Raw genomic sequence first — 24148 nt, 5'->3', positions numbered from 1 at the left:
CAGGGGCCTGATCGCTGGTAGGTGTCACACATAAGATCGCTAACGGGATCGTTACTGCGTCACATAAGGCCGGTTTCACACATCCGGCTTTTCGCCGGTTTGCCGGATCCGGCGCTCTCCCATACAGTGACTACAGTACAGTGACAGCGCAACAAGCGCCGGTCACATGCTGTCATGTGCCCGGCGCATGTGACCCGGAAGTTACAGCGCTGTCACTGTACTGTATTGTCTGTACGGGAGAGCGCCGGATCCGGCAAACCGGCGAAAAGCCGGATGTGTGAAACCGGCCTAAACCGTGACTCAGCTGCGATCTCTCTAGCAATCTCGTTATGTGTAACGGTACCTTAAGGTGTATGTGTACCTACAAACAGATAATGTTGTGGTAGATAAGTATCTCACATGTCCAATTTTGGACTTAAAATCTTTTTATTTAGATAAGCTACCACCAGAGGAGTCTGGCAGTGGCTCTCTTGTAGAGAACACAGGAGCGCTCAGCTGAGAGAGCTCTACTGTATATGGAGGAGTCAGGAGAGATAGAATCATTATTCAGCTGACAGCTATCTATAGTGTATGGGGCTCTCAGGATGTTTTTTTTTTTTACTGAGTTTTTGGAGCAGAAATTTTTCAAAAACCATGAAGAGATCAAAAACCATGATTGGAATGTTGAGTTAGGGTATGTGCGCACGTTGCTTTTTACCTGCTTTTTTGCTGCTTTTTCTTCTGCGCTGTTTAATGCCAAAATGGATGTGTTCTTCTATTCAAGCAAAGTCTATGGGAATTTGGGTTTCTTGTTCACACTATGTTGTTCAAAATGCTGCCTTTTTGTGGCAGAACTTTGGTCAAAAACTCAGCTTTTCAAAGAAGCAACATGTCAATTGTTTTTGCCATTTGGGTTTTGCACTGCAAAGCTGAGTTTTTGACCAAAGTTCTGCCACAAAAAGGCAGCATTTTGAACAACATAGTGTGAACAAGAAACCCAAATTCCCATAGACTTTGCTTGAATAGAAGAACACATCCATTTTGGCATTAAACAGCGCAGAAGAAAAAGCAGCAAAAAAGCAGGTAAAAAGCAGGTAAAAAGCAACGTGCGCACATACCCTTAAAGCATGTGGGCATAATATCTTTTTCAGGCGGATTCCGCTTGGAATCCGCCTGGAAAAAAGACTCTGTGTACACAAATCCTAAAAATGACTTGCTATGCAGGTTTTGGCTTCTGAACATCTTTTAATGGCTTCAGGTTTCTAGAAACGCAATGATAAATCCATTTTTCTGGTTCTTTCCGTTTATAAACGTTTAAAAAACAAAAGACGCTTCAAGAAAAACATACACCATATTTTCTTGAAGCGCCTTCCGGTAGAAAAACTCTCAGTTGAAAATATGTTGAGTGCACATGGCCTTGAAAAAGATCAGCTCCAAAACCTCAGGAAAAAAAATAAATAAAAAAATTAAAAAAAATTCCCCAGTGTGAACAAAACCTAAGGTTACTTATCCACAGAGTCATTTTACAGAGTTTTCGAAGGAGAAACTGAGCAGAGTCTCAATCTTTTTGAGAAAGTTTCTGTTTCAAAACCAGTGTAAATACTCTGTGTGCACATACCCTAAGGCCAAGTGCACAAATTGAGTGAATTTTTCTTTACCTCAGTATATGTAAGCCGAAACCAGGAATGGGTAAAAAAAAAAAAAAAAATGCCGAAGTGATGCCCGTGTTTCTATTAAACTTTTCCTATAAATTTTCCACTTCTGGTTTTGGTTTACAAATACTGAGGTAAAAAAAATCACCAAATACTCAATGTATGCATGTGGCCCAACTTTCAGGTCAATTTTGTCCTAGGCCATGAGCAGTATTTGGTGAGTTTTTTACCTCAGTATTTGTGCCAAAACCAGGAGTGGGTGAAAAATGCAGAAGTAGTGCCCGTGGTTCTATTATACTTTTCCACACCTGGTTTTAGATACAAATACTGAGGTAAAAAACTCAGCAAATACTCAACGTGTGCACGTGGCCTAGGACAAAATTGACCTGAGAGTTGGGCCACGTGTACACATTGAGTATGAAAAGTCAGAAGAAAAGTATACTGTAATAGATACACGCCACCACTTCTGCATTTTTTTTTACCCACTCCTGGTTTTGTCTTACAAATACTGACGTAAAAAACTCAACACATACTCAACGTGTGAACGTGGCCCAACTTTCAGGTCAATTGTGTCTTAAATGAAGTGCACATGTTGAGTATTTGGTGAGTTTTTCTACCTCAGTATTTGTAATACAAAACCAGGAGTGGTGCTCGTGTATCTATTAGGCTATATGCGCACTAGAGCTTTTTACCCGCGGATTTACCCGCGGATTTGCCGCGGAAATTTCTTGAGAAATGTCTGCAATCTTTGTGCAGACATTTCCCAGCAAATTCTATGGTAAAAAAAAATAGCTGTGCGCACTGGTGCGGATTTTTCTCAAGAAATTTCCGCGAGAAGAATTTCTCGAGAAACTTTCTTGAGAAAATGAACATGTCCATTATTTCCGCAGGTACCCTGCGGATTTCGGCAGTACAGCCTGCAAAAATCCGCAGGGAACCACCCGCGGGAAAATCGCGGCTATTCCGCGGCTAATCCGCGGCAAATCCGCGTCAAATCCGCATGCGGATTTGGTGCGGATTTTTTCCGGAGGTCCGGAAATCTTTCACTCCCAGAAGTTTCTCAAGAAATTTTCTTGAGAAACTTCACATTTCTAGTGCGCACATAGCCTTACGCCGGAGTCACACTTGCGAGAGACTCGTGCAAGTCTCACATCACATCATCTGTCATGGCCACATGCTCTGCTGACAGGAGCATGTCAGCTGCATGTATTTCTATGCAGCTGATACGCTCCTGTCAGGAGAGTGTGCGTCCGTGCCTGGTGATGTAATGCAAGGCTTGTACAAGTCTCTTGCAAGTGTTACTCCGGCTTTATGGGTACGGTTCCACTTATGTATGACTCGTGCGAGTGTCGCATCGGTATCACCCGGCACGGGTATGCCTCAGCTGCATAGAAATACATGCAGCCAACCCGCTTCTGTCAGAGAGTGTGCGACCGTGTCGGGTGATACTGAAGCGAGACTCGCATGAGTCCTGCGCAAGTGGAACCGTACCCTATTGTATACTTTTCTTCTGACTTTTCCACTCCTGGTTTTGGCTTACAAATACTGAAGTAAAAAATCAGCAAATGCTCAACGTGTGAACGTGGCCCAACTCTCAGTTCAATTGAGTTTTTGGTGGTTTTTACCTCAATATTTGTAAGACAAAACCAGGAATTGGTAAAAAAAATAAATAAATAAAAATGCAGGAGTGGTGCCAGTGTTTGTGTTATAATTTTCCACTCCTGGTTTTGACTCACCAAATACTCAACGTTTGCACGTGGCCTTAGGGTATGTTCACACATAGGGTTTTTTTTATGAGGATTTTGAAGCTCCAAACTCACTTAAAATGTCTTCAGATAAGCTTTGAATACTCTTCCTATTGATTTAATTGGAAAATCCAGTCTCCTGTTCATGGGACAAGTTTTTGGAACATTTTTTTCCATCCGAGTTTTGAACATCTCGCCATGGAATAAAGGAAAGTCATATTCCTAGCGGAATCCACTCCAAACTGAACACCATTAAGGCTACTTTCACACATCAGTTTTCTGCATTCAGGCACAATCCTTTTTTCTCCTGATCCAAAGGATCCGGCAAAAAATGTAAAACCGTATCCACCGGATCTGTTTTTTAACGGATCCGTTATGCCGGATGCGTAAAAAAACGGATCTGTTGGATCCGTTTTGCATCCGTTTTTGCATCCGTTTTGTCCGTTTTTTTGATGGATCAGTTTTTTAAATTAATTTGGTGAATGCGCAGTTTACAAAAACGGATCCGGCAGCCGCATCCATTTTTTACCGCATTGCGCCGGATCCGGCGTCCATAGGCTTTCATTGTAAAACACGCCGTATCGCGCCGGATCTGGCGCAATGTGATTTTTTTGCTGGACAAAAAAACGTTGCAAGACACGTTGCCTCTGGCCGCCGCTTTAATTAATTTTGCCGCATCCGGAAAAAAACGGATGCAACGCAAAGCCATCAGGCACAATACGGTAACAATGCAAATCTATGGGGATACCGGATCCGTTTTGCCCGTTTTTTTCCGTATTGTGCCTGATTGCAAAAAACTGATGTGTGCAAGTAGCCTAAGTCAAAAGGCTGCAAAATATTCACATATTGCAACTGATTTTTCTAGTACGGACTTATAATTTTGCTGCTGCTTTTGATGGTATCTATCGTTGGGCATCAGTATTTTGTGCCAGTTCAATCTCAATTTTCCCCTAGGAGTGAACAAACTCTTTCTGTTCTTCACATTACGGCAGGATTCCAGCAAGGAAGAAGTTAACAGGGAGTTCTGTCCAGGTACTGAGAGGAGTAGTCACTGATTACCAGGTGTTGGAAGGATCCCAGCAGCACCTTATATAACAAGGGTCCAGGTCGACTTCTGTCTTTATAAAAGTAATATTTTTTTATTTTTTTTTTAGCCCGGTGGAGGATGGGAGTAGCTGGTAAGCGGAGGCGAATTTTAAGTGAATGGTGCTAGTTGGCATAATTCAAGGGTCAGGTCTGCAAATGTACAAAATACTGCACATGTAGGTGGTAAACCTACTGATAGTTTTTTGTTAAGGTCTCCACCCTGAACTCAGTACTAGGTAATGTGTATTTATTCAGACTTCTGCACTCGTGACCCCGAGGAGAGGCATATGTAGAGGAAGCGAGGCTTCTTCTGGTGCTCCTGTTCCCACCACACCCCTACCCTCCTGAGACAGTACTTGTTTGCCCCCAATATTCCTTTTGGAATATGACTCCATTCTTGCTCCCCTTTTGTAGGCTCTTTAGAGGATAGATCCCTGCTATAATCATTGGAATGTATAACCTTTGATTCTTTCCCTGGTCATAGTTTGATAGACTGATCAATGGCCACCACATCTGTGAAAGGCACCAAGCGTTCAGATTATCCCCTCCTGACCTGGTGAGGTAGTGCAGAAGCAATAAGCTTTATCAACTTTCGATGGTCCTTTCTGTTCCAAGTTGTAACAGTCAGGGTTTGACTCCAGAGAGGGTGCTGGCGAAACATCTGACACATATATGGAGAGCAGTAGATGTGCATACTTGTAAACGTCTGCCATCTTGGAGAGGATAAGTCTTGTTGCCATTTTTTTTTTATTTTTTTTTTTCCCCCTCAACACCTTGGTTCCTGCCTCCCAGAATCTCTGGTTTTCGTGAAATCGGGCACATTGGCCAACGTAGCTGAGAGCTGGAGACATTTCAGAAGTGTTGGTTTAGTATGTACTGTATGTCATTATTGTATAGGTGATGGAAATGATTCACCTCACATCTGTCACCCACAGGTCTGATGATGCGGACAATGTCACACGAGTCTGGAATTGTGCAGAAGCTGGACTTCTCCAGTGGTGATGAAGATGAGGGAGGGAGCCACAAGCAAGTCAAAGACCTTCCACGTTCACAAGAAGCTCATGAAAATCTGATGTGGAGAACCCATAAGAGCCCATTTCCAGTCACTCCCCAGAGGAACGAGAGGGGGTTATCTCCATCCCTAGAAGCCAGTCCTGATAGTGACTGTTCTCCTCCAGCCAAGATGTATTCTGAGGGGGAATATCCCGGGACCCCACTCCACTGCAGCACATGGAAGAAGCTGAAACTTTGCGATACGCCCCACACCCCAATGGTATAAAGAACCCATCTGCAACACATCCTAGCGTACCATAAAAGCCAAAGGCTCTGGACATGCTGGCAGTTGTAGTTGTACAACTGCTAAAGAGTGGATCTGAGCAGTAACTGTTATATCTACCTTCTACCCACAGAGTTTGCTGTACAGGAACCTCCCATCTCCGGGCGCACGGGTGCCCTATAGAGGGCAACATCTTTTACGGCTTGCAGTCTGCCCTGGTGCCGAGCTAGAAGACCCTGCGCTGGTCAACATTAACCCTTTCACCCCTGAAACGTATCAACAAATGCAACTGAATTCAAATGGGAAGAGGAAAGCAGAATTGTGCAGGTGACCACAATCCCTTTATGTGGTACTTAGGACTATAAGTACATAGTTTTTTATCTGAGAGGGTACAAGAGTCTTGTCTTTAATCAAATTAATGCACCCCTCCTTTGACAGAACAGCTATCAATTATTCTAGTATTGGGCATCTTACTCCATACTGTCCTCGTTACTGTAATATGATGGTCTTTTTGGTTCTCCATGGTCAGTTGCAAATGTGATCCTGATATTGAGCTTAGTTCCTAGTGATGAATACTAAATATTCCAACATTTCATAGGCAATATTGATTTAAACTGGACATGATGTCTAGTATTATATATATATTTTTTTCCATCTCTTTAGCACTGATCCACCATTAAAATATCGAGAGCGGGAAACTTCAGCCGGACTTCCTTCTAAGGTTTGTGACTTTAAAATAATTCTAAAAAATAGATCTCTAGCTGATTAGCATTGTCCTTATCTATGGGGTCCTTCTAGTATCCCACCTCTCGATCACTGGAAATTTCCCAATATCTCAAGGTCACCAGTATGGACTGAATTCAGATATCTGTGAAGCATAGTCCATGTATGAACAGTCTGCTGGTCTCTCATCCCAAACTTAACACTCGTAGGCATATATGAGGCTGCAGAGTTTGGTTTTGGAGGGGTTTCACGGACCTCTGAATTCGGCCTCTTGACGTTGTGGAAAGATTTGCCTTCGTAAGGCAGATCCTTTACATATTTCTGTGTAAAGGGATTACAAAGTGTTCCTACGATGGAATCCAAGTGAACTGTGGGGAGTCCTTACAGTAAGTGTTCAGTTTTCCTACAGCGCCACCACTGGAGAAATTTAGAATTAACTCCCATTGAAATCAATGGGCTGTCCACAAAGCGCAGGACTGTCCCTCCAGAGCAAGATTTTTTTTTTTTTTTCTGGAACCTAGACAGATACAAATATTGGCCAAATTTATGGCTTAATCTGGAAGACTGGTAGAGTAGAAAGTTTTGGCCATATCTAGGCCCCTTTTTCAAGCCAGTTTTCTTCTATGCCCATTCTCAATTGCCTCCCAGGGCATAAATACCTTTCAGAATTGCTGGATTGTGGGAGGTTAAGTGTGTCATCAGCGTGGCCCTCCTAAAAGTAAAGGAGCGCTCTCTCCCTTTTCGGGAGCCTTCCGGACGAAGGTGCCTAGCTGACTGTTTCCCAAACGTTTTCCTCCCCAGAGGTTTGTGCTGCGAGAATCAAACATGGTGTCCCGATACAAGACAGAATTCCTTGAGATTGAGAGAATCGGAGCCGGAGAGTTCGGTGCGGTTTACAAGTGTGTGAAGAGGCTGGATGGCTGCGTCTACGCCATAAAACGATCGAAGAAACCTGTAGCGGGATCCACAAATGAGTGAGTAACCTGTTCTTCTCTTACATTTGTCAGGTTATTCTGTGTCTCCAGGTGCCCGTTGGGTTTCATTTTACACCCTTTTATAAATTCCATATGGTATTCTTGCACATGGGGACACCATATGGTGCCATTACTATCAGTTTTAACCCGGCCTTTCTAACAGTTTCTATTTTTGTACATAGGCAGCTGGCATTAAGAGAAGTCTGTGCCCATGCGGTACTGGGCCATCACCCACATGTCGTGCGATATTACTCTGCCTGGGCAGAAGATGACCACATGATTATACAGAATGAATACTGCAATGGTAAGGCCGGGACTCCTCATCCCCCTTCACTAATGTAGGGTGTAATAGCAAGTCCATTGTTGGGTATATGGAGTGGGCACTATGCACAGCAGCTGCCAATATCTCAGTATCAGAAGTGACAGGAGATGGCTCTGATCACTGCTGTTTAACAATGTAACTGCCACTGTTGTCTTTACATGCGTGCACCACTTACATTGCTTCCACAATCGTGTGGGGTGCCGACGGGTTGTCATCGCAGCTAGGGGCTTGTAAAAAGCTCCCACCTCTTGGTCCTCCTCCTATGAAGCCCAACCTGTGGATGGGCTTCATAGGAAATAATTTTTACTACATAGGGGAAAGCTGTGGTTATTGCAGTAGAACGAACTGTTAAGTCCTTGAATGCAGATGGATGCCTATTAACCCTTTTTTATCTTCTCATCTTTCCTATCTTGCGGCATCAGGTGGGAGCCTACAAGACCTGATCATGGAGAATATGAAGAGCGGACAGCTGGTGACGGAGCAGGAGCTGAAGGAGATCCTTTTGCAGGTGTCCATGGGGCTGAAGTACATACACAGCTCCGGCCTGGTGCACATGGACATCAAGCCAAGTTAGTTCCAGTTTCGTGCACAAAAATGTATAAATTATCCAGGATTTTTTTTTTTTTTTAAAACCGTGCCACACCTGGACGTGTGAGGTGCTGCAGCATATGCCTATTCACTTCAATGGAGCTGAACTGCAGTACCATACACAACCTGTGGACAGGGATAGTGCAGTTTTAATTACATTTGAACAGGTTTATATACTTGTATCTGGTCTTCGAGGGATTGTTAAAGGCAAGTCATAGCTGTAAAAAATCAACTACTGTCTTTGTTCCAGGTAATATCTTCATCTGTCGGAAGCTGACTGAGGTGTGTCAGGAGGACAGCGATGGAGAGGATGAGATTTCCTCCACCAGTGTTCTGTATAAGATCGGTGTGTATCATGGCTGGTGGTGAAGGGTGTCCTCTTGGGTCTAGGAACAGTCTCTTGACCCGTAGTCTTACCTTCTCGTCTTGGTTTCAGGGGACCTTGGTCATGTCACTTCTATTACAAACCCACAAGTCGAGGAAGGAGACAGCAGATTCCTGGCCAATGAGGTCCTGCAGGAGGCAAGTGATAAATCTACAAGGTTAAAATTGGGATCAATGTTCATTCTGTGGGGTATTCCCTTAATGTTGGGATAAAAAGCTGTTGGGTTGTGACCCAGCTGGTAAATGGCCAGTCTGCCCTGTAATTTGCCAAAAAGATGCCATGGTTGCCCACAAGGTGGTGAGAACTGCTTTAGTTCATGAACTCTCCCTTTATGACAAACTTTCAGTGGTTAATTCTGCCTAAATAAAGCCTTCTGTGCCCTGCACCCATTCTGCTCAGATTCGTGCAGTGGGTAATGGGATGCTTAACATCAGGTTTGGTTAGCATGTCCTTTCTGTAGACCACCAGGGATATTGACATTTTAGCCCTTCCCTCTCCTTTTCAAGCATTGACTACTAGGTATATTAATGTTGACCCCTTTACTTGACTTAAAAAAAAAATTAAAAAAGGCTTAGTGATGACCTCCCCACCAGGGATGCAGAAACTGACTCCTGCTCTCCAGCCTTTAAGTACCAGGGACACTGACATACTCCCCACCACCACCCTTTCGAGAGCTAGACCACAAGAGATATTGATTGGCACCCCCCCTCCTTGACTTCTATCACTAGGCATAATAATTACACCACCACAACCCCCCCACCACCCATTCCTGCCCTTGACCACCAGGCTGAAATCTGACTCCCTTTCTTGGCCCATACCATGAGGGTATGTGAGATGTCTTAGAAATCTCTAAACGGGGGTTTAGATCACTGTAGCTTGAAGTGTTTTTTGTCGATGGTCGTCAGAACTCATTGGTGGCATACTGCTTGGATTTCCCCTTTAAGACAAGTCTTCAGCCTGGATTCCCCTTTGGCTTCCTTCATGACTATGAAGACTTTCTACAGACCTTCTGTATTTGCTTTGTTCTAGGATTACAGCCGGCTCCCAAAGGCCGACCTCTTTGCTCTTGGCCTCACTATCACCGAGGCGGCTGGTGCGAGCCCTCTTCCAAGCAACGATGATGGCTGGCACCATATCAGAAAGGGCAACCTGCCAGACATCCCACAGTCGCTCTCTTCTGCTTTTCTTGACTTGCTTAAGGTACGGCGCTTGGTTAAATGTTTGGTGATATTGGCGTGGACATTCTCTGCTAGTGCAGGTTTTAAGGTTGGGGATCTGGTTTTTGCTTTGGGTGACCACTCGGGAAAGCTCACTGGCCAAGTTGGTTATGAATCTATATAAAGGGAGCTCCCCCTAGTGATGGCTGCAGGTGGTCCAAATGTGATCTTTTCACCTTGCATATGGGGGTGGGGGATGGCAAACTGCTATAAAGGCATGTGGCAATGTTACTGGAGGAATCTGGGTGACATGTTAATACAAAAATCTTGAACACCCAAGTGACATTTCTGGGTCTCTAAGGGGTCCAAGGACTCAAGAACACTGGAATTATTCTGGGCTCATGGTAGCTAGGTGGAGGGGTGGCATGTTGCACATTTAGCACTTAATTACTATATGCCAGGATGAGCCAGATTCAATGTGTTATTTTTTGGGTTTCCCCAGGTCAAATGTTAACCATGTATCTGCTTTTACTTTTTACCTTCTCTACCCACAACCAGCTGTTGATTCATCCGGATCCTACAGCCAGACCCTCGGCGGCTGCCCTGGTGAAGCACCCGGTCCTGAGACGATCCCTAGGAAAGGCGGCCCAGCTTCAGAAACAACTCAACGTAGAGAAATTTAAGACTGCCATGCTGGAAAGGTAGACCACTCCCAAACTGCATACAATAGTGGGTTGGCAGTAATCTCCTATATAGGAGCTTTATTTGGGTGTAATATACATTGGGAAAAGTTTGCGTTAGATGAGTTCTTTTTGCTAAATGGTTCTCCATAGGTTTTCTCAAAATTGCCAGCTAACTAAGGGATCAGATTGACGTTGCTTATTGATAGACATCTGCTTTCTAGTAGGTGTTTCTCACCACAGTAGTGTAGTAATGAGAAATGGATTCAGTTACACTACTCAATACTACTATGTGTATATATACTTCATGCAGCTGCAAACATGCGCTACATAGAGCAGGAATGACTAGTATGCTGTGTATGGGAGACATCATAACTGTTTATATCCACTAGCCCAGAGAAAACTGAAAATTGCAAAAGGGAAAAACTGGTGGAAAAAAAATAAAATTGCAGGATAGGAGTCATATACATCCAAAAGTGTGGTGATTCTAAATCCACACACCTCTGCTTTCTAGTAGGCATGTCATCTCACCACCAGAGCTGGATTCACCACTACATTGCTCGGTGTGACTAGACAATGTCCTCCATGCTGTTGCTTCCTGCATTCACATCTACACTGCTCAGTGCGGCTGTATAACATCCTCCATGCTGCTGCTATCTGGATTCACAGCTATACTGCTCAGTGCTGCTGTATAATGTCCTCCATGCTGCTGCTATCTGCATTCACATCTATACTGCTCAGTGCTGCTGTATAATGTCCTCTATGCTGCTGCTATCTGCATTCACAGCTACACTGCTCAGTACTGCTGTATAATGTCCTCCATGCTGCTGCTTCCTGCATTCACAGCTATACTGCTCAGTACTGCTGTATAATGTCCTCCATGCTGCTGCTTCTAAACATCTGCTACATTTTTATTTTTCTCCAGAGAACTTCAAGCTGCAAAACAGGCTCAGAATTCTGGAAAAGACGAGTGCACAGACCTCCCCTCCAAGTCTGACTTTATGTCCAAAAGCAGGAAGAGACTAGTGGGAGGAAAAAACACCCGATCATTAAGCTTCACTTGTGGCGGCTATAAAATGTAGAACTGCAAATACCAGCATGGAACCACAACATAATTTAAAAAAAAAAAAAAATTAACAAAAGTGGAAAGTCTGCTCCATTCGGTCCATGGCTTGGACCAGACCTCATCCTACCTGTCTCTTCTGACCTGTCCTTATCGCCATCTCTCAATATGGTGTCCTCCATCCCCCGCACTGTCCCCTCTTATAGATGTGCATGGTTTTAAATTTTAAATGTCTGGATTTTAAATAAATTTTTTTAACTTATTTGGATGTTTTTTTTTCTCTTAAATCGCAAATTCATCTAAAACTGCATATAGTTTTGGGCTCTGAAATTTTTTTAATTTTTTTTTTTTGCGACATTTTTCCATGACTGTAAGCTGTGTAATTTGGGAGGGGCCGGTCAAGTACTGGGATCCAGATTGGCATCTGAATCTGCATGGCTGCATAGGTTTTAGTCCCTACACTTAAAGGGATGTGCCAGCAGATATGACCTCAGCTATGGAAAGGTACTGCGAGCCATTAGAGTATGGTACTAAGCTGCAGTCCCACAAATGGCCACAGGAAAGAGTCAAGAGTCCCTCCCTATAGAAGTCACTGATCCATGGTCCAAATCCATAAAATACAAGGTGGCCATAAAATAACTTGGTGAAATATATGCAGTCTTCATACAGCCACCACTAGAGGGAGCGCTCCTTTATGGAATATATGGCATTATCTAGCCACCACTAGAGGGAGCTCAGCTTTGTGGGATGTATGCAGTTGTCATTCAGCCACCACTAGAGGGAGCTAGCTGCCTACATGCCATAAAGCAGAGCTCCCACTAGTGGTGGCTGTAGGGAGCTCATTTTTTTGCAATTTACCTTTTATTGATTGTAATACAAGGTGGCCATAAAATAACCTAAGGTGTTTGCTGCCGTGTACTGGATCCAGTGGATGGAATTGGCTGAAAATTGGTTTGTATGCTATTCAAGGCATGGGGAAACGGAAGTTATCTTTAAAAAATTTATACAAAAACTCCCCACCAGGTGAAAAAGTGGCACTGTACAGTGAGCGAGTGGCCCAAAAGCAGTGTGCCGATAATTGGAGATGTCACAATTGTTCTGCAGATGAGCATAACTGTTCAATATGGCCACCATCACGCATGGTGATGAGGTTCATCCTATGCAGAACATGTCTGGAGGGATGCTGCGCGCTTCCAGAATGATGTGGTCTTTGAGGTCAGCCAGGGTGTTGACGACATTTCCCCAATAAATCAGCTTTCAAGTGTCCTCACAACCAGAAATCATGATTGCGATCGGGCAAACGCGATGGCCATGCGTTTGAGGAGGAGTGGCTCAAAATCCTGTCATCAGGAAAATGTGCCCTCAGAATGTTCTTCACACGATTTGTGATGAGTAGGTCTCCATCCACCATGCATGAAGGTGCATGTCTGAAGACACTGCCGCTGTTGGAGTTGCGGAACGACCACTGTTTCCAGCATTGTCTGGTATCTCGCTGCCGTCACGGAACAGGTAGCAACCCCAGTTGGCCTCATTTCTTCGTAAAAGAACGATCCCAGGATGAATGATGAGGTGAAGCCACACCAAACTGTTACCTATGGCAAATGCAGTGGAACCCCCTCGACCGCATGCGGATTTTTGGTACCCCATATTCGACAGTTTTGTGTGTTCACCGTTCTATTCGTTGCACCACAGAACATTCCATGGCCAATTGCCATCCACTTCCACTCTCACCAGAAACATGAATGCAGATGTCATCGGGTATCATTGTCCCGAGGAAGAAGTTGATGATGGCTAATTTTGTATGGGTGCCCACAAGACCCTTCGGAGCACTTTCCACACTGCCAAATGGGACCCCCAATTGCGTGGAAACACTGCGTGCACTGCTGTTCCTGGCAGGGTTGTTTGTGCCCTCTTCCACGACAGCAGTGGCAATGTCCTCCACAACCTCTCTGCTTACCGGTCGTCACCTGCGCTATGGCTGAACGCTTACTAACCCTGTTGCCTCGAAACGTGTCAGCTGTCTCAGCGAATTGACAGCCATTGGACCGCTACGTGTGAAGGTCTGTCAAATGATGAAAGGTTCTCAGTGCAGCTGTAGCATTCCTGGTATCCTCCTAAAACAACCGCACTAACGGCGCACCATCCGGCAAAGAGACTGGCATCTTGCCACTGTACAGCGCCATTTTTTCACCTGGTGGGGATTTTTGGTATAAAAAAAACTTAAGATGCCTTCCATATCCCCATGCCTTGAATAGCATGCATACCAAATTTCAGCCAATTCTGTTCACTGGGTCAGTCTGCACATGGCTCCAAACACCTTAGGTTATTTTATGGCCACCTTATATTGCAATAATGGTAAATGGCAAAAAAAATGAGCTGCCTACAGCCACCACTAGGGGGAGCTCTGCTTTATGGCATGTATGCAGTTAGCTCCCCCTAGTGGTGGCTGTCAGACAACTACATACATCCCACAAAGCAGAGCTCCCTCTAGTGGTGGCTAGATAATGCCATACATTCCATAAAGGAGAGCTTCCTCTAGTGGTGGCTGTACGAAAACTGCATATATTCCATCAAGCAGTGCTCCCTCTAGTGGTGGCTTTATGAAAACTGCATATATGCCATAAAGCAGTGCTCCCTCTAGTGGTGGCTAGATAATGCCATACATTCCATAAAGCAGAGCTTCCTCTAGTGGTGGCTTTATGAAAACTGCATATATGCCATAAAGCAGAGCTGCCTCTAGTGGTGGCTGTATGAAAACTGCATATATTCCATCAAGCAGTGCTCCCTCTAGTGGTGGCTAGATAATGCCATACATTCCATAAAGCAGAGCTTCGTCTATTGGTGGCTGTATGAAAACTGCATATATGCCATAAAGCAGTGCTCCCTCTAGTGGTGGCTAGATAATGCCATACATTCCATAAAGCAGAGCTCCCTCTAGTGGTGGCTGTATGAAAACTGCATATATTTCACCAAGCAGTGCTCCCTCTAGTGGTGGCTAGATAATGCCATACATTCCATAAAGCAGAGCTCCCTCTAGTGGTGGCTGTATGAAAACCGCATACATTCCATAAAGCAGAGATCCCTCTAGTGGTGGCTGTATGAAAACAGCATACATTCCATAAAGCAGAGATCCCTCTAGTGGTGGCTGTATGAAAACAGCATACATTCCATAAAGCAGAGCTCCCTCTAGTGGTGGCTGTATGAAAACAGCATACATTCCATAAAGCAGAGCTCCCTCTAGTGGTGGCTTTATGAAAACAGCATACATTCCATAAAGCAGAGCTCCCTCTAGTGGTGGCTGTATGAAAACCGCATACATTCCATAAAGCAGAGCTCCCTCTAGTGGTGGCTGTATGAAAACCGCATACATTCCATACTTCTATAGGACTGTATTTTTGGGGTCTATATATTCTAAGAAGGGGGAGAAAAATGCTATGTCCAATAAAGCACCCATAATCCCTCCACCTGGACATGGAGCCTTCTCTAAGGACGTCCTATCCTCACCGCCACCAGTCAGCCCTGGCTTTATTAATGTCTTCAGTCATTACAAGGGGCCTCATTTCATATCATCTCCCCCAGTGCATTATTATGGGGGCAACAGCCTAAAATTGAAAACCATGAAGCGCCTCCTGCCGGCGACTCCAGGAATTTTCCATCCCGGTGCAGTCATATAAAACCATTTGGTATGAGCGCCACCTGGTGACTGCTTCAGAAATTGCAGCAACGCGAGACTATAAATGGAGGCGTTGAGGAGCACCTCTAATCTAACACTTACAGAATCGCCTGATGTGTCCGCTTCTCACTGCTTCACCTTGAAAAAAAATCTTTCTCAAAAATTGTTTACGTTTTGACAAGAAATGCGCTATAATCTGACAACCGGAAGAGGCGCTTACCAAGCTGCCGGAAGTGGGGCGGAAGTGAAGTGTCGGCGCCGGAAGTGAGGACGTGTGTCACAGGATCTGTCTTCCCCCGGCTGCTGCTCACATGTGTAGGGGACACTGACCCTGGAGAGGTGAGTGATGAGAACTGAGGGCGGGTGATGGGTTTATAGCGCAGGTCTCCATGGCTGATAAATACGGGCGGCTGCTGGGAGTGACAGGTACAGGACGGCATGGATGCTGGGACTTGTAGTGCTACATTGGTGCAGGCAGCCTTGATATCTAGTTACATTGGCTGTAATGATGGTGAATGTCATCACCAATCAACAAATGGAGTGAAGTGACACAAAAGTCATGGAGAATCGGAACACGCCTTGTTTTTTGGTCCAAAATTGTAACTGGCATCACTGGGTTCTGTGCCGTGTCCCCAAAAAGCTGTGGGCGCTGTGTCCAAGCCCGAAGGAGCATCAGGTACCGGGTCCATGACTCCCAGAGGGGTCATCCACCTTGCCACTGCCCCCAGGAGTGTCAGGCGCTGTGCCCATGGCCTCTAAAAGATGCGGGCACTGTGTCCATGTCCAAAGGAGCATCAGGTACCGTGCCCATGCCCCCAAGAGCGTCAGGCGCTGTGCCCATGGCCCCATGCAGTATCTACTCCTGTGCCCTTGTCCTATAGGGGCATCGACTGCTGTGCCCATGCTTTTGTGTGCCTCCGGGCGCTGTTCTTGTGCCTTTGGGCACTGTTCCCAAGCCTCAGTGCGCCTCTGGGTGCTGTTCCCGTGCCTGTTGGGCGCTGTTCCCGTGCCTGTTGGGCGCTGTTCCCGTGCCTGTTGGGCGCTGTTCCCGTGCCTGTTGGGCGCTGTTCCCGTGCCTGTTGGGCGCTGTTCCCGTGCCTGTTGGGCGCTGTTCCCGTGCCTGTTGGGCGCTGTTCCCGTGCCTGTTGGGCGCTGTTCCCGTGCCTGTTGGGCACCTTCGGGCGCTGTTCTCGTGCCTTTTGGGGGCTGTTCCCGTGCAATCGGGCGATGCTCCTGAGCGTCGGTGAGCCATCGAGCGATGTTCCCGAGCCTGTTAGAAGTGTCATCCCGTTTGACCAGAAGTCATCCACATTATTACCTTTCACATAGGAGCATCATCCTCTCCCGTCTTTCTCCATACAAAAGTTGCTATGAGCATAGAAAAAGAATCTTTTATCAAAGTGGAAACCATCAGCAAGCTGTCGATGACGACCCTTTTTTAATAAGACCAGTACATAATGTCTCAGTTAAATCCGAATGCCCATATTTGTCTTAATTAAATGTTTCCCTTATTGATAATTCTGAGCGCCCGCCCTGAGTACCGAGCCGTCCCCAGCACGCTCACCATGCCTTTGTTGACTATCTGGCTTATCCTGAGCAAAAAATAATGCAGAGGGTGGTACCAGGCTCCGACGTACTTTTCACCAAAATTGGCTTCTTCAGGGGGGCAGTAATACACAATAGGTGCCTTACCAGATCCATCAGCGCCAGCTTGCTGATGGTTTCCATATTCACAAAATTAGTAAAAGCTTTGTAGATTATATAAATATATATTTTTTTTTTATTCTACAGGTGATAAATATTTCTGGAGAAGCTGAAAAAACAAAATACTAGAGATGTTTCGCCGAGCCGCCGCGCAGGTGGGTATAAAAAGGGAGTTGTCACTGGTAGCCAATCAGAATCATGCTTTTGATTTCGGATAGAGGTTTGAAAAACGAAAGCTGCAATGTGATTGGTTGCTGCGTCTGTTCCTTGTCATCTGGAGGATGGAAACTAAATCCTACTTTTTTTTATTTTTTTTAAGCTTTTTCAGCAGTCCGTCCGGTTTCAGAGTTCGGAGTCGGGGATTTTGGAACGATGTGAGTAACGTTTCCTTCATCTTTGGCTTTAGGGTAGAATGGGGTGAGAATTTCTTGTAATTCCGCCTTATATCCTGTAGATGGTGCTGTTGTACTAATGAGACAGCTTTGGATTTGAGCTGCAGTACCGAGAGCGGCCACTACTCATTGCCCGGCGCTGTTCTGTACGCGGCGGCCGATCGGCTGATCGGACTCCCAACCTTACAGGGTAACGATGGTGTCACAATGTTTGATTCCCTTTTTTTTTTTGTGTTTCAGCTCTGAACCGGGTGCAGTTACTGGGACGAGTCGGCCAAGACCCGGTAATGAGACAAGCCGAGGGCAAGAACCCAGTGACCATCTTCTCTGTGGCCACGAATGAGCTCTGGAGGTCGGGCGAGAGCGAGGTGTTCCAGACAAGTAAGAGGGGAAAGCCATTTGTTATACCCCCCCCCCTAAACCATCTAGGACCACCACAAAGTGTTTTTGAAACAGTGCCACATCAGTTTGTGTGGTTGTGGCCGGTACTGCAGCTTTTCCCCATTCATTTCTATGGATTTATGGAGTTTCTGATGACCTCCTTTTATGTTTGGCCTCACCTTGCTGCACCGCAGTCTGCTCCTGCTGTATTCTCAGGCGGAGCAGAATGTAATCTCTCGATTTTTATCCTCCTTTTTATGTCAGCGGGAGACATCAACCAGAAGACGACCTGGCACCGGATCTCAGTTTTCCGCCCCGGACTCCGAGACGTAGCGCATCAGCACATCAAGAAAGGGTGAGTGGGAAAACACTACAACTCCCAGCATGCCTGTTATAATGGGAAACTGCTTATATGACAATTCCACCAACAGGGCTCGGGTCTACGTAGAAGGGAAAATCGATTATGGCGAGTATGTCGACAAGAACAATGTCCGCAGGCAAGCGACCACCATCATTGCAGGTGAGTGATGATCCCGTGCACCAGCCTAGCTCCCCCTAGTGGTGGCTGCAGACAGGATCTTATCATGTTTCTCTGTATACAGGGAGCTCCCCCTAGTGGTGGCTGCAGACAGGATCTTATCATGTATCTCTGTATACAGGGAGCTCCCCCTAGTGGTGGCTGCAGACAGGATCTTATCATGTATCTCTGTATACAGGGAGCTCCCCCTAGTGGTGGCTGCAGACAGGATCTTATCATGTATCTCTGTATACAGGGAGCTCCCCCTAGTGGTGGCTGCAGACAGGATCTTATCATGTATCTCTGTATACAGGGAGCTCCCCCTAGTGGTGGCTGCAGACAGGATCTTATCATGTATCTCTGTATACAGGACGCTCCCCCTAGTGGTGTCTGCAGACAGGATCTTATCATGTATCTCTGTATACAGGGAGCTCCCCCTAGTGGTGGCTGCAGACAGGATCTTATCATGTATCTCTGTATACAGGGAGCTCCCCCTAGTGGTGGCTGCAGACAGGATCTTATCATGTATCTCTGTATACAGGACGCTCCCCCTAGTGGTGTCTGCAGACAGGATCTTATCATGTATCTCTGTATACAGGGAGCTCCCCCTAGTGGTGGCTGCAGACAGGATCTTATCATGTATCTCTGTATACAGGGAGCTCCCCCTAGTGGTGTCTGCAGACAGAATCTTCTCATGTATCTCTGTATACAGGGAGCTCCCTCTAGTGGTGTCTGCAGACAGAATCTTCTCATGTATCTCTGTATACAGGGAGCTCCCCCTAGTGGTGGCTGCAGACAGGATCTTATCATGTATCTCTGTATACAGGACGCTCCCCCTAGTGGTGTCTGCAGACAGGATCTTATCATGTATCTCTGTATACAGGGAGCTCCCCCTAGTGGTGGCTGCAGACAGGATATTATCATGTATCTCTGTATACAGGGAGCTCCCCCTAGTGGTGGCTGCAGACAGGATCTTATCATGTATCTCTGTATACAGGGAGCTCCCCCTAGTGGTGGCTGCAGACAGAATCTTATCATGTATCTCTGTATACAGGGAGCTCCCCCTAGTGGTGGCTGCAGACAGGATCTTATCATGTATCTCTGTATACAGGGAGCTCCCCCTAGTGGTGGCTGCAGACAGGATCTTATCATGTATCTCTGTATACAGAGAGCTCGACCTAGTGGTGGCTGCAGACAGGATCTTATCATGTATCTCTGTATACAGGGAGCTCCCCCTAGTGGTGTCTGCAGACAGGATCTTATCATGTATCTCTGTATACAGGGAGCTCCCCCTAGTGGTGGCTGCAGACAGGATCTTATCATGTATCTCTGTATACAGGGAGCTCCCCCTAGTGGTGACTGTAGGCAGGATCTTATCATGTATCTCTGTATACAGGGAGCTCCCCCTAGTGGTGGCTGCAGACAGGATCTTATGTATCTCTGTATACAGGTAGCTCCCCCTAGTGATGACTGCAGGCAGGATCTTATCATGTATCTCTGTATACAGGGAGCTCCCCCTAGTGGTGGCTGCCGACAGGATCTTATCATGTATCTCTGTATACAGGGAGCTCCCCCTAGTGGTGGCTGCAGACAGGATCTTATCATGTATCTCTGTATACAGGGAGCTCCCCCTAGTGGTGGCTGCAGACAGGATCTTATCATGTATCTCTGTATACAGGGAGCTCCCCCTAGTGGTGGCTGCAGACAGGATCTTATCATGTATCTCTGTATACAGGGAGCTCCCCCTAGTGGTGGCTGCAGACAGGATCTTATCATGTATCTCTGTATACAGGGAGCTCCCCCTAGTGGTGGCTGCAGACAGGATCTTATCATGTATCTCTGTATACAGGGAGCTCCCCCTAGTGGTGGTTTGTGCAAACATGTCGGCATAGAATTTCTAAACTAGAAATGGATTGTCATCTTTTTTGGGGGTTTTTCTTGACCTTTGTGAGTTTAAACCTGTTGATGGTTCAGCAAAGCTCCCGTGCTGTGACCTCCATCACTGCTGCCCTGAGGCCGCCACATAAAGGCTTCCCCCATGTTAACACTTTGGTTTTCATTCCTAGACCTTCAGGCTGAGGGTTCACCCTTTGCCCTGTGTGACCCTTTGTGACTACTCGGACGAGGTGTTGCCGCAGGCTGGTGTCAGGCTTATGTAGGTTTTATTATTTGAAGTCTCCACGGCACATCTCACTGCCTGGAAGAGACGGGTAAAAACTGCACCAGCAGAATAGCGAGTGCAGCTCTGGGGTATAATGCAGGAGGTAACTCAGGATCAGTAATGTAATGTATGTACACAGTGACTGCACCAGCAGAATAGCGAATGCAGCTCTGGGGTATAATGCAGGAGGTAACTCAGGATCAGTAATGTAATGTATGTACACAGTGACTGCACCAGCAGAATAGTGAGTGCAGCTCTGGAGTATAATACAGGAGGTAACTCAGGATCAGTAATGTATGTACACAGTGACTGCACCAGCAGAATAGTGAGTGCAGCTCTGGAGTATAATACAGGAGGTAACTCAGGATCAGTAATGTAATGTATGTACACAGTGACTGCACCTGCAGAATAGTGAGTGCAGCTCTGGAGTATAATACAGGAGGTAACTCAGGATCAGTAATGTAATGTATGTACACAGTGACTGCACCAGCAGAATAGTGAGTGCAGCTCTGGAGTATAATACAGGATGTAACTCAGGATCAGTAATGTAATGTATGTACACAGTGACTGCACTAGCAGAATAGTGAGTGCAGCTCTGGAGTATAATACAGGAGGTAACACAGGATCAGTAATGTATGTACACAGTGACTGCACCAGCAGAATAGTGAGTGCAGCTCTGGAGTATAATACAGGAGGTACCTCAGGATCAGTAATGTATGTACACAGTGACTGCACCAGCAGAATAGTGAGTGCAGCTCTGGAGTATAATACAGGACCTGTAATCTGCCTCTGCGGTTTATGTAGATCATATCTATATATAATCTGTCCTGTTCTTGCTTTGATCATTAGTAATGTATTCGGGGCGGGGGACGTGCGGTGCAGGCTGTAGATCGGGCCCCGTCCGCCCCGCGCCGCCGTCCTCAGGGCGTTCTGTGCTCTGCACATGTCAGCTTAATGCAGCAGCAAAAATATTATCTGCTTTTATGAAAAAATTCCAGGTCCGGTCATGACAAATGCTGACAGGATAATTACCCGCCGGGAGCTCAGAACCAGCCGGGCCGGATAGACGGGATCCATGTGTGGCTGGTGGAGAGAGGCCCGACCCGCTGCTGTGACACCACAACTCCCAGCAGACTCGGGATACGTCTAGGAAAGCTGGGTCATTTCCCTTGTGTCTTCCTTTAGGTGCGCATCCAGCTTTTCCAGACTCCAGAACAGTACAGTCTATGGAGCGGGCATTATCACAGCTTTTATAAACGGATTATGCCATTCAGGAGCTTGGGAAAGCTGAATAACCTCACCCGAGGGGGCCGCGATGCAGTCATATTAGTTATATCCTACTTGTGCAGATTGCAGAAAACTTATGCTCTGGATTTATTACTCCTCGTATAGACTGACTTGACGTTCAGGGATTCGGGAAAGCTGGGTGCTCATTTATGTGACAGAGGTGATCGTATCCAACTTTCCCAGGCTCCAAAAGAGCAAATCTTATGCAAAGAGATGGTTGATTTGCCTGTCTGGGTTCTGGAAAAGCTGAGTGACAAGCCATGTGTATGAGGTATTACCTCAGATTAGTCATCACTCAACTTTCCCATAGTCTGCAACTGTGACGATGTGTAAATCTGGGATGTTGTTGCTTGTTTAGGCTGATTTGACGTTCAGGAGCCTGAGAAAGCTGAGTAGCCTTCCCATATAGGACGTTTGCAGTGTCCATTTTGTTTATTACTCAGCATTCCCAGACTACAGAACGGCAAATAATTTGTAGACTGGTCACAACACAGGGGCTGTCCCTTGGTTAGGCTCATTTGCCATTCAGGACTTTGGGAAAGCTGAGTAGCAACATTTTTGCGTCCACAATAGCAGCCATAAGGTGTTTGTTTTTCTTGTTGTCTAGGTGGTTTTGACGTTCAGGAGACTAGGAAAGCTGAGTGACCACCTATATTACGACTCAATGAGCGATCACCCAGCTTTCCCAGATTCCAGAAGAGCATTTACTATGCACACAAATGGCAACGCGAGCTGTAGATGACTGGTTTTCCATTCAGGAGTCTGGAAAGCGGAGTGGAAACTTTGTGTCCTCCATAGTGGCGGCCATGTTTGTTATCACTCAGCTAAGGTGTATTGGTCCTTGTCTGGGGAGTTTGCCGTTCAGGCGTCTGGGAAAGCTGAATCTCGGCTTTTATACTTTACCTCGGTAATGACTTCACCTTTTTGCTTCTTTTCTTACAGATAACATCATTTTCCTGAGTGACATGCGTGACCGGCTTTGATCTCTCCTCGTCCTCCGGGGGGCGCCGTGTATATAGTTATTAGGATGTGAGGTTTTCTTTGTAAATTCCTTAAGGAAATAAAAGATTTTCTAAGAAAAATGAGTCAAGGTGTTTGTCCTCTTCTGTCACCTCTTCTGCCTCCTCTGGCGCCTCTTCTGCCTCCTCTGGCGCCTCTTCTGCCTCCTCTGGCGCCTCTTCTGCCTCCTCTGGCGCTTCTTCTGCTTCCGCCTCTTCTGGCGCCTCCTCTGGCGCCTCTTCTGCTTCCGCCTCTGGCGCCTCTTCTGCTTCCGCCTCTGGCGCCTCTTCTGGCGCCTCTTCTGCTTCCGCCTCTGGCGCCTCTTCTGGCGCCTCTTCTGGCGCCGCCTCTGGCGCCTCTTCTGCTTCCGCCTCTGGCGCCTCCTCTGGCGCCTCTTCTGGCGCCGCCTCTGGCGCCTCTTCTGGTGCCTCCTCTGGCGCCTCTTCTGGTGCCTCCTCTGGCGCCTCTTCTGGTGCCGCCTCTGGCGCCTCTTCTGGCGCCTCTTCTGGCGCCGCCTCTGGCGCCTCTTCTGCTGGCGCCTCTTCTGCTTCCGCCTCTGGCGCCTCTTCTGCTTCCTCCTCTGGCGCTTCTTCTGCTTCCTCCTCTGGCACCTCTTCTGCTTCCGCCTCTGGCGCCTCTTCTGCCTCCGCCTCTGGCGCCTCTTCTGCCTCCGCCTCTGCCGCCTCTTCTGCCTCCTCCTCTGGCGCCTCTTCTGCCTCCTCCTCTGGCTCCTCCTCTGGCGCCTCCTCTGATGCCTCTTCTGACGCCTCTTCTGCCTCCTCCTCTGGCGCCTCTTCTGCCGCATCCTCTTCTGCCTCCTCCTCTGCCGCCTCTTCTGCCTCCTCCTCTGCCGCCTCTTCTGCCGCCTCTTCTGCCGCCTCTTCTGCCGCCTCTTCTGCCGCCTCTTCTGCCGCCTCTTCTGCCGCCTCTTCTGCCGCCTCCTCTGCCGCCTCTTCTGCCTCCTCCTCTGGCGCCCCTTCTGCCGCCCCTTCTGCCTTCTCCTCTCCTGTCCTGTCTCCCTGCCTAAATACAGGAGGGACCGCGATGACTGATTCTACATCCTATTTGCAGAATGAGGCGCCATCGCGCTCCGCTGGGGCGGAGAGGAGTCGGCACATGCGCTCCTCTTTCCATTCATTTCTATGGGAGTTCTGCAGTTCTCGGAAATTCCCATACAGATGAATGGAGGGAGCCTCACGTCTCCTTTATCCTCCCAGCTCTGTGCTCGGGCACCAAACACTCACGTTGCACATCCTGAGCCTCCTGATTCATGAGCAGAATGTTTCCATTCCGTCCCCAGATTATTGCACTTTTCATCCTGAGCCTCCTGGTTCTGGAATGACACAGAAATAGGAGCGAGGGAAGAGAGGGGGGGGTGTAACATAACTGCACATTGATGAGCCA

General features: G+C 46.8%; 2 protein-coding genes across 2 annotated transcripts; both read left to right on the top strand.

Moving 5' to 3' along the window:
- The first annotated feature begins 5405 nt into the window (after positions 1–5405).
- WEE2 (WEE2 oocyte meiosis inhibiting kinase) lies at positions 5406–11862 on the top strand. Its single transcript, XM_075343893.1, has 11 exons — positions 5406–5735; positions 5872–6065; positions 6402–6459; positions 7263–7435; positions 7618–7739; positions 8180–8326; positions 8596–8691; positions 8782–8867; positions 9760–9930; positions 10446–10588; positions 11493–11862. Exons 1-11 carry the CDS (start codon positions 5406–5408, stop codon positions 11647–11649), a joined length of 1677 nt encoding a protein of 558 aa, XP_075200008.1. The 3' UTR covers positions 11650–11862.
- A 3691-nt stretch (positions 11863–15553) lies between these two features.
- SSBP1 (single stranded DNA binding protein 1) lies at positions 15554–22827 on the top strand. The gene is made up of 7 exons (XM_075343892.1): positions 15554–15642; positions 17095–17162; positions 17327–17381; positions 17640–17780; positions 18045–18135; positions 18212–18300; positions 22688–22827. The coding sequence occupies exons 2-7, from the start codon at positions 17139–17141 to the stop codon at positions 22726–22728; spliced, it is 441 nt and encodes a 146-aa protein (XP_075200007.1). The 5' UTR covers positions 15554–15642; positions 17095–17138; the 3' UTR covers positions 22729–22827.
- Positions 22828–24148: the final 1321 nt, after the last annotated feature.

The sequence above is a fragment of the Anomaloglossus baeobatrachus genome, chromosome 4, assembly GCF_048569485.1.
Source record: "Anomaloglossus baeobatrachus isolate aAnoBae1 chromosome 4, aAnoBae1.hap1, whole genome shotgun sequence".
NCBI lineage: Eukaryota > Metazoa > Chordata > Amphibia > Anura > Aromobatidae > Anomaloglossus > Anomaloglossus baeobatrachus.
This window is presented reverse-complemented; position numbering and strand designations above follow the sequence as displayed.

Coding starts and splice junctions, on each gene's coding strand:
- WEE2 (XM_075343893.1), top strand. CDS start 5,406: ATGCGGACAATGTCACACGAGTCTGGAATTGTGCAGAAGCTGGACTTC. Junction 9,931..10,445: donor CTTTTCTTGACTTGCTTAAG/GTACGGCGCTTG, acceptor ACCCACAACCAG/CTGTTGATTCATCCGGATCC. Junction 10,589..11,492: donor AAGACTGCCATGCTGGAAAG/GTAGACCACTCC, acceptor ATTTTTCTCCAG/AGAACTTCAAGCTGCAAAAC.
- SSBP1 (XM_075343892.1), top strand. CDS start 17,139: ATGTTTCGCCGAGCCGCCGCGCAG. Junction 17,163..17,326: donor TTCGCCGAGCCGCCGCGCAG/GTGGGTATAAAA, acceptor ATTTTTTTTAAG/CTTTTTCAGCAGTCCGTCCG. Junction 17,781..18,044: donor GAGCGAGGTGTTCCAGACAA/GTAAGAGGGGAA, acceptor TTTTTATGTCAG/CGGGAGACATCAACCAGAAG.